The 10,000-nt window shown below is 44.8% G+C and overlaps 1 protein-coding gene across 1 annotated transcript in view; it reads left to right on the plus strand.

The window, feature by feature from the left end:
* Positions 1–10,000, plus strand: part of dlgap3 (discs, large (Drosophila) homolog-associated protein 3) — a 45,509-nt gene that overhangs the window by 1,426 nt on the left and 34,083 nt on the right. The window contains exons 3-8 of the mRNA XM_063186128.1: positions 761–908; positions 1,473–1,763; positions 3,492–3,574; positions 3,662–3,704; positions 3,759–3,777; positions 6,619–6,742. Coding sequence (XP_063042198.1) covers positions 761–908; positions 1,473–1,763; positions 3,492–3,574; positions 3,662–3,704; positions 3,759–3,777; positions 6,619–6,742 — 708 coding nt within the window. The remainder of the gene's footprint in view (positions 1–760; positions 909–1,472; positions 1,764–3,491; positions 3,575–3,661; positions 3,705–3,758; positions 3,778–6,618; positions 6,743–10,000) is intronic.

Here is a 10,000-nt window from a genome sequence, read left to right on the forward strand (position 1 = left end):
ACCAAAGTCACCACAATCGCATTGCAAAGCACATCATATCCACTTTGTAGGATCTATTACTGTACATTACATTACACTAGGTTACACACCACAACCACCATGTAATTATATCACACTACACCAAACTCACCCCAATCTCATTGCAATACACATCACATCCACCATGCATGATCCATCACATAACATTACATTACACAAGGTTACACACTACAGCCACTATGTAATTACTTTACATTACCCTAAACATCACATGCATCATGACTACATTACATTACATACACCCCACAACCATCATGTACAAGTCAAGTACGATCACATCATATTTCATTACACATCACAACCAACATTGTATGATATATAACATTACATTACACTACATCACACTACCCTTTATTACACTAGATTACACACTATAGCCACCATGTATAATTGCACATCACATCACAACACATTACACAATACTTCACAAAACCACCGAATAGGATGTGAGTCTTCTTTGGACGGTGATTCCTTTGTATTCCTTTGTGTAGTGCTGCATGTGAGGAAAATAACAACAATGCAAGGGTGTGTTTCTTAAAAGCATAGTTGTTAGCCAGTTAGCAACTTGGGTAGTTGCCAATGGGAAATTGCATGGCAAACAACAAAGTAGATAACACAGTTAGCAACTATGGTTTTGAGAAATGCACCCCTGACCTTTACCTTGACAGTAATAACTGTGACCTTGACCTTTGACACCTAGCACCACCAGCACCCACACCACCGCAGTGAGAGCCCGTCCCGCATCCGCCACCTGGTCCACTCAGTGCAGCGGCTCTTCGCCAAGTCCCACTCCCTGGAGGCACCCTCCAAACGCGAGTACAACGGGGCGGCAGGGGGCCCACGTGGCGGGGAGTACCGGGAGAGAGGAGGTGAGGAGGGGGGCTGGTGTGTGTGCGTGTCTGTGTGTGTGTGTGTGTGTGTGTGTGTGTGTGTGTGTGTGTGTGTGTGTGTGTGTGTGTGTGTGTGTGTGTGTGTGTGTGTGTGTGTGTGTGTGTGTGTGTGTGTGTGTGTGTGTATGTGTGTGTGTGTGTGTGTGTGTGTGTGTGTGTGTGTGTGTGTGATAGAATGTGAGTGAGTGTAACTCCAAATGCAAGTATGCAATGTAATGCTTGTTACGTAGAGAATTCGCTCTTTGGTTTTCTATTAAGTACAGTACACTTTGTCTTTGACTCTGGTGCAGGTAACATGTGTGCAGATATTTTTAAATGTGGATATTTTTTAATCCCTTTACGTGTAAACATGGCATGTGGATAAAAATAAAAACTCCACTGTGGCAGGAGCCCCCTAAATGGGAGTTTTTTAAACAGGAGTTTTGACATGCACATTCTAAAGCTCTCTTTATGCGTAATCAAAAGGCTAAAACCACTGTGTTTTCAAAATATCGTGTCAACAGCTTTTCTGACTCTGATTCTGACTGTGACCTTGAGATGCAGGAGGTCACCGGAGCGGAGGAGAGGAGGGCGGAGAGCGAGGCGGCGAGAGGGGTCACCACCAGTCGCGCTCGGCGCGGCGCAGCAAGAGCCGCGAGCGCAGCAAGAGTGGAGACTACCGCCCCTCATCGTCTTCGCATGGCGGCCACGGCGGTGGAGAGTTGTCCTCGCACGGAGGGGGGCACCGGCGCCACCACAGTCACCACCGCAGCCGCACGGCCGGCTGGTGGAGCTCCGACGACAACCTGGACAGCGACAGCAGCTTCCTGCCTGGGGGGGTGCGAGGAGGGCGAGGTGCGGGTCTAATTAATTATTACTTTTATTACCTACGTTGCCTAGGATGTTACGTTTTCAGACGCGTTGGTTTTTTCGTTTGTGTTTGTTTGTTTCTTTGTCAGCAGGATAATTCAAAAATGTGTGCACGTATTTGAATGAAATTTTGTTGGAAATGACAAAAAGAACAGGTGATTAAATATTGGTGGTGATCCAGATCACGATCCGGATCCAGGGATTTTTTTTTTTAAGTTTCTTCACCATTGAGGGGAAGGGCCAATTTTGACATTCCAGTTTCTAACTCCATAAAAAATAAGGCAGAACAACTTGATAAAAATTAGGGTGTAACATAGTCAAATGTTCTAGCAAACCTCTTTGAGTGCATTTCTAGTTTCTAATTATATTCATTTCTAATTATTTATTTTATCTCACGACAAGGTGGGTGTATAATGATTACTTTTATTTTTAATTATATTTATTTCTAATTTAATTTAATTTGATCATTTATTTTATTTCACTGCGAAGAGGGCGAGGTGGGGGTGAAATTATTACATGTATTCCACCGCAATGATTGGTAACACTTTACTTGTAGCCAGCATCATACATATGGCATGACACGGTCATAACAGTGTCATAACATAGTCATGCATAAACATGACTAAACATAATAGTAATGTTACATACAGTAATGTTTGTGACTCATCCATGACTGTGATGATTGTAAGTCAACATGATCTCCAAAAATTCCGTGCTCCTGGACACGGATGTTAAGGGCACAAAATCCGTGTCCAGGAGCACGGATTTTGCCAAAATTCCGTGCTCCTGGACACGGAATTGTTTTCCGTGTTCCTGGACACGGAATTGTTTTCTGTGATTGACACAGAGAAGTGTTCTCTCTATAGGCTACTCCCACAGCTCTATGTTTCCACAGTCTTGTGTTTTCTCAGGATTTTTCTAATTTCAATTTTTTTTTCTCAACAAAACATTTCCTACTCACAGGTTAGGGTTAGGGATTGTTTTGGTTTGGGCACAGCTACTTTTCTTTCATTCATTATATGAATTTGATAGCCTAGCAACCAACTGGAAAAGGTATTTCTCAAAAATATGTCTTTAATGACAGGTTAAGGTTAGGGAATGTTTTGGTCAGGGCACAACTGAAATTGCTATTGCATTATTTTGTTTAGGATTAGCATTTGGTATGTATTTTCTAATGATAGAGTTACACAGTGCTGTGGTAATAGCCTATAGAAAGCATTTCCGTGTGCCCATCACGGAAAACAATTCTGTGTCCAGGAGCACGGAAAACAATTCCGTGTCCAGGAGCACGGAATTTTGGCAAAATCCGTGCTCCTGGACACGGATTTCGTGTCCTTAACACAGTGTTTCCCAACCTTTTTTGTGTCATGTACCCCCTATGCCTTTTCGCTGTTCCATGAGTACCCCCAACTCATGTTTTACATCCCTTTTTCTATTCCGGTGTGACTATGCTCCATGCATTTGTTAAAATCACATTTTTCCAAGTACCTCCTGCAGTGTGTTCGCGTACCCCTAGGGGTACACGTACCCCTGGTTGGGAAACACTACCTTAACATCCGTGTGCAGGAGCACGGAATTTTTGGAGATCAGGCTGTGTATAAAAGTGCTTTGGATAAAAGTGCTCGCTAAATGGTAAATGTACATGTAAATGTATGTATTACATATATAATGTAACTAAAACTCCTTTTATCCTTGTATGCTTGTAAGGTGGAGGTGTGACGGCCTACCACGAGAGCCTGGATGCCACACTGCACGAACTCACCATGAAGAGGCCCAAAGGAGGACCACCGGGAGCGGTACCCGGGGGTGGAGGTGGAGGGCCTGGGTCAATGGGGCCTGGCCCAGGAGGATCACTTGGTCCTGGGGGAGGAGGTGGCCCAGAGTGCCTGGCCTGCAGCAGTATGGTGATGGTGGGCGATGGAGGAGGTCACGGAGGAGGTCACGGAGGAGGTCATGGAGGAGGTCATGGAGGTCATGGAGGGGCACACTCCCTGAAGAGGTTAGTATGTATTGTATGCAACTGAAATTGCTGCCATATGCGGGGGCAGACAAACTGCACACTGAATTGTGGAAAGTGCCATATGGGCCCGGATATAAGACAGGGTTTTTGTTCCAAGAATAGGGCTTTAACTAGCTCGTCTTGTTTTCGCTGACTAGATTAATGATTTGGTCATCCTATTTCATAACAATGTCACAACACAGAATAATGTAGAGGTCAAGAAATTGTTTTGTCCATGTCCAAGTTTGTAGATACTATCCACATTACGTTGTGAAACATAATCGTATGTCCATCTGTCAATGTCTAAGCGGTGTGAACTGACAGTGCGAAAAAAGAAAAAAAAACGTTCTCTCACATCTCGCTTTTATTTACGTTCAGTTTTGAAAGTCAACTGGACAGCTCTGCTTGGTTTTCTTATCAGTCGAATTTCATTCGACATCTCTCTATGGTGGTATGATGGGCAGTCATGGGTAAGCGGTTAGGGCGTCAGACTCCCGTGCGTCAGGTTGCCAGTTCGACTTCCATACCCGACAGGTTGGTGGGGGGAGTAATTAACCAGTGCTTAACCCCATCCTCCTCCATGACTGAGGTACCCTGAGCATGGTACCGTCCCGCCGCACTGCTCCCTTGGGGCGCCATTGAGGGCTGCCCCCTTGTACGGGTGAGACATAAAAGCAATTTCGTTGTGTGCAGTTTGCAGTGTTCACTTCTGTGCTGTGGAGTGCTGTGTCACAATGACAATGGGAGTTGGAGTTTCCCAATTCACCTTTCGCAAAAGCCACGCCCCCTAGTTATTGTTGCTACGTCCGTCAAAAACGTAGAACCAGGCACACTTTTTGCTGCGTTTCATAAGCAATGCGTGTACACTTATTGCATACACACACGCTGATTACTATAAGCTATATTCAATTGTGAAGTACAACAACTTGATGATGGCGATGATAGTGCTTGTTGTTAACTGAGACATTTGCGGGGGTCCGTCAAGACCTTTGACGGGCTTTGGGCACACTGCGCAGCTCTTGAGCAGTCACGCTGGGCGTCTCTCTTCTGTTCACTTTAATGGTTTTAGTTGACAGTTCATATCTTCATAACAAGGTTGGAACAAGCGCAGCCCCATTTCAGTGTTACTTTTTTTTGCTGTCACACGCGATGCATAGACTACACACAGACACACGCACTGGAAAGGAGAGAGGGTGGGGGCTGCTCCGTGGGCTGTGCATTTGGCGCATATGACAACAAATATAAACGCAACTAGTAGTTTCCCAATAAAATTTGAATCATAATGCCGTGAATCCAATACTGTAATGTCATACAATATTGTCCTTTAGTCTGAGCGATGCATTGATTATTTGTCCAACCAATCCGAGCTCAGCAACGGTAACTAAGGAGTATAGAATTTGACTGAGGTCCGTTAAAAACTTGCGATTTCAGGGAGACATAAAACGTGTGCCTATGGCACCGTCACGTCCGACACCATCTGAAGTTTGATTGGGACTTCGTTTTTTCACTTTTCCGAAGCCAAAACCTCAAGCTGACTGATAACAGGAATGGATTAAGCCGTGTGGTCCTGGCGTCAGCGGTGTCTGGTCCCCCCAGCTTGCCGCTTGCCACCTTAACTATTTGGAACTCCTGACGGTGTTCCTTGGGCTGAGGCACTTTCTGCCTTTCTTACGAGATTGCCACGTACTGGTCCGGATGGACAACACAACTGTGGTGGCCTACATCAATAGCCAAGGTGGCTTACGCTCCAGGCAGTTACACTCCCTGGCGAAGCGGTTACTGCTCTGGGCAGAAGGGCACTTCCTCTCACTGAGGTCTTCGTACGTGCTGGGTATCCTTAACGTGAGAGCGGATATGCTCTCCAGAGACGGACCCTGCTTGGCAGAATGGAGGCTCCATCCTGTGACGGTTGGTATGATATGGGACAGTTTCGGCGAGGCCGAAATGGATCTATACACTTCAGAAGAGAACACCCACTGCAGGCTTTCTCTAAAGACCCTTGTGACTCGGCCATGGGCACTGATCTGGCTCACCCCTGGCCAAGCGGGAGGCTCTACACCTTTCCCCCGGTGGCTCCTTTGATGGCGGTTCTGCACTGGGTGCGTTCAGAGCATCCGTCCCTGCTCTTGGTGGCCCCCCTCTGGCACGGCCGTCAGTGGTTAGCAGAAATCAGTAATCTGCTTTTGGGAGCCTTAACCCTGAGAAGCGACCTCCTCTCCCAGGCCCGAGGTGAACTCTTTCATCCATGCCTAGAGTGGGCGTTATTGGTTTGGCCCATTCAAGGTTGAATGATGTACATGGAGCTAGGGTACGGGGACAGACCACGCTTACCCTGCTGTTCCTGTTAAGTCATAAGACCCCCAGCTGTGTCCTTTCTGGTCCAAATCTTCCCCACTGGGTTTCTCTCTGCACGGCTGACCTGGCGGGGGACGACCCATAGGGCTCCGGTGTTACAATCGGGAGTGATTATTTCCCCCATAGAGAGATGTCGAAAGCGGGACCCCCGCTTTTATACCCTCTGGGAAAGCTGCGATGATGGATCCTTGCAGCTTTTCACCTTCCGCAGTGATTATAAAGGTGCTTCGGTGGATGTCTCATAAGATGAGAACAACCCATAGAGAGATGTCTCTCTCCTTCTCCTTCATAGAACATGTCCCAATGTCCCAAGAATATACATGTCCCAATGTTACCATGGCCATCTGACAGCAACAGTTGAAACTACAATGCAGAAAAATGGATGCAAAAAATCTATCTACATCTATCTATCTATCTATCTATCTATCTATCTATCTATCTATCTATCTATCTATCTATCTATCTATCTATCTATCTATCTACCAGGAGCACCTGGTCTGCCATGACGGTCAGCCAAGCCAGGGCAGGAGGAGGAGGAGGAGGAGGATATGACAAGGCCCTGGTACCCATCGAACCCAAGAGCAAGGAAAGGACACTGCAACATCTGCAGGTACAGTGTGTTTGTGTGTGTGAGAATTCAAGGACATTGATGACGTCGATTCACCTCCGGGACAACAGGGGGCGAACTCCTTCAGTTCAGTTCAGTCACTGCGAAGCTAGTTGGCTCTCTAAAACGTAATATGCTACTAATATTTTTAAAGTTGAGGGATAATTAGATGGTACAAAATCAGCTCCTTTTAGTCAAGTATTACAGTCCGTGTGACTAAATGAAAAACAAACTCTGTTTTAAAAGACAATGAACAGACTTAATGGACATTCACGCCTACCTATCAGCTACTTCAGGGGTGTCAAACTGAAATTGACTCAGGGCCAAAATCAAAATCTGGAACGAAGTCACGGGCCGAACTCAACATTTATTTGTAAAAAATGACTAAAATTGTGTGTACATGCACTTCATATTCATAGTTAAATTTCAGACACACTCTTTCCCATCATATTTGTTAGTTCAAATGTGTCTGCACATCCCGTGACACAGCAAATTTCATGTTCAAGTCATGTTACGCTATACATTAAGGTGTATGTGGGCCAACTGTAATAGATATTGAAATGATCTTGCGGGCCGAATAAAAGGCCAAATTTGCCCCCCGGGCCTGAGTTTGACGTCCCTGAGCTAGTTGGTCAGCTAGCCATAGCCAACTGAAACATAATTTATGCTACTAATTTTAAAAGTTGTTGTGTAATTAGACCTACATGGTAGCATACAACATCAGTTTCTTCATTCAAGTTTTACAGTCCAGGTCATATTGTCCTGTTTGATCAGGTAATACAGGTAATATTATATTGTCCTGTTTGCTCAGGTAGTTCCCTTACCAGTGTGTTTGCTATAATTGTAAAATACTCATATTCAGATAAGATAGAGCAACACTCTTGTAATGGCCTTTTATAGATATGTTTTAAATTAATTAATCGGGAGGTGTAATATTGAAATAGTATGTGTGTGTGTGCACGTGTGCTCATCTATTTACTTTTCTTTGTGTGTTTGGGCCAGAAGGGGGTGTCTAGTTATGCAAATTTATGTGTGCTTGTAATTTTGATATGTGTTTACTGACATTTTGTTGGAACTTAGAGTTTGTACACATTTCTGTAGATGTGTTTACAAGTTGTAACTGTCAAGTTGAAGAACTGAAATGTGTGCGTGTGTGTATCTGTGTGTTTGTGCATTCACGCGTGTGTGTGTGTGTGTGTGAGTGAGTGTGTGTGTGTGTGTGTGTGTGTTTGTGTGTGACTTCACTGACTAAGAGTTTCTTGATGTTTTCAAGGTCATCATAACTTCAAGTTGTTTGCAGAACCCTGCTGATTTGAATATAATGAATACACAAAGACTTACACAATGCACCCAAACTGTACACACAGAGAGGCAGGTCAACAAACAAACAGACAGACAGACAGACAGACAGACAGACAGACAGACAGATGCACACACACACACGCACACGTACACGCACATTCACACTCACGCACACACACACACACACACACACACACACACACACACAGGGCCGCTGACAGGTTTGGCTGGGCCCGGGACAAAAAAATATCAATGGGCCCCCCTTCCTCCACCCCCCACCCCAAAAAAAAACAACAAAAAAACCCAGACAAACCTAGCCACCAATTTTTTTTTTTTCAAGAGAGACCAGGTGGCCAGACTAGGCCTACACTTTCGGCCTGAAAGCGCACCACATGATATGCTATGTATTATTAGACCTACCCATTATAAAATAAATGACATTGGTACCAAAGTAGCCTCACAATGATGCATACAATTCCATAGTAAATGATCTATCCATCCAATTATACTATCCATGCATTCTCGCCAACATTTATTTAGAAATGAAACAAAACAAATAGGATTCACATTGTCAATAATAACACAAGTGTTAGTGTAATTTACTTTGGCAATTTGAAGGCTTGCACATCAAAACGTGCCTGACTGAATCAGCTCCCGTTTGCTAAACTGACTTCAAGTGACGTGTGATGACAGTGAACAAGTGAGCAGCACACCAAAGACTTCAGTGGAACACAGGTCTTGTACTGTGCTTCCTCATCAGTCTTCCCACACCAGGAATAGCCAAAAACAGGAACAAGTCAAGTTGCAGAAATGTAGGCCTATATGCAAAACGAATCTACACTGTATTTCTCCCCACAAAGTTAACAGGTTGATCATGTGTTAGCATTAGCGCTAAGCGGGATTTATAGCCTACGCGCTAAGCGTTTATAGCGTTGCATATTAATAGCGCTGTTTTAAAAGTTCTCCCTTGCCCTCTCCCTGCGTGCGACGCAACTTCTCATCACGGTATGATCCCGGGCTAATGTGCATATTCTTAGCTAAGGTCACTGATGGTCAGATTTGAAACACAATTTTACTAAGCTGTTATAAAATGATCCGATGCCCGTTTTCTATTGTGTTTATCAGTGTGACTGATCTCATTTTAAACATGAATGCTGCAGTGCAGTGCGTGTCTGTTTATGAAGGGAAACCTTTGCTTTGTTTGTGTCCTCTGTCTGTTATTAGTACCTGCATCATCTGAAGAATATTTTACTGAATTCCTGGGGCTTCTGGTGCCTTCCTCCTTTCCTTCATTTTCTGCCCTCCTGGTTTGAACGACTGCGTCTTCAGACACCTTGGCAAATTGGCACGAGCCGCGTTTAAGTTGAAGACGTTTTTTTCTTTCTCGTAATGACCGACCAAACCATTTGTGCACTGGGGGTGGGGGGAGGTGCGAGTTCTTGATCCCTTTTTAAGGACAGGAAAGGCAAAATATCTGCATCATTTATTTAATGCAAATATAGCGCATTCTCCCTCTCTCAAAGACCAACTTATTTTGAAATGAAATGGAACCATTAATCACAAACTTAATGAGGGCCCAGTTCTGGGCCCCCCTATCCCTGGGCCCGGGACAAAAAGCCCTTTTGTCCCCCCCTGTCGGCGGGGCTGCACACACACACACACACACACACACACACACACACACACACACACACACACACACACACACACACACACACACACACACACACACACACACACATATACTCTTTCTCTGTCTTTCTCTCTCTCACACACACACACACACAGATTCACACAATCACAAACCAAGACACACGAAAGCACACCCACTCACGCACACACACTTTTTCCACTCGCCTCTTCTGACACATTTTCACACTCCTGCTTATCTTAGAACACTTCTCATTGACTTGCAGATTACACCCTCACTGACAAAGACAATTAATCTGCTGTCTCAAG

This window comes from Engraulis encrasicolus, chromosome 20 (genome assembly GCF_034702125.1).
Source record: "Engraulis encrasicolus isolate BLACKSEA-1 chromosome 20, IST_EnEncr_1.0, whole genome shotgun sequence".
In the NCBI taxonomy this organism is placed as follows: domain Eukaryota; kingdom Metazoa; phylum Chordata; class Actinopteri; order Clupeiformes; family Engraulidae; genus Engraulis; species Engraulis encrasicolus.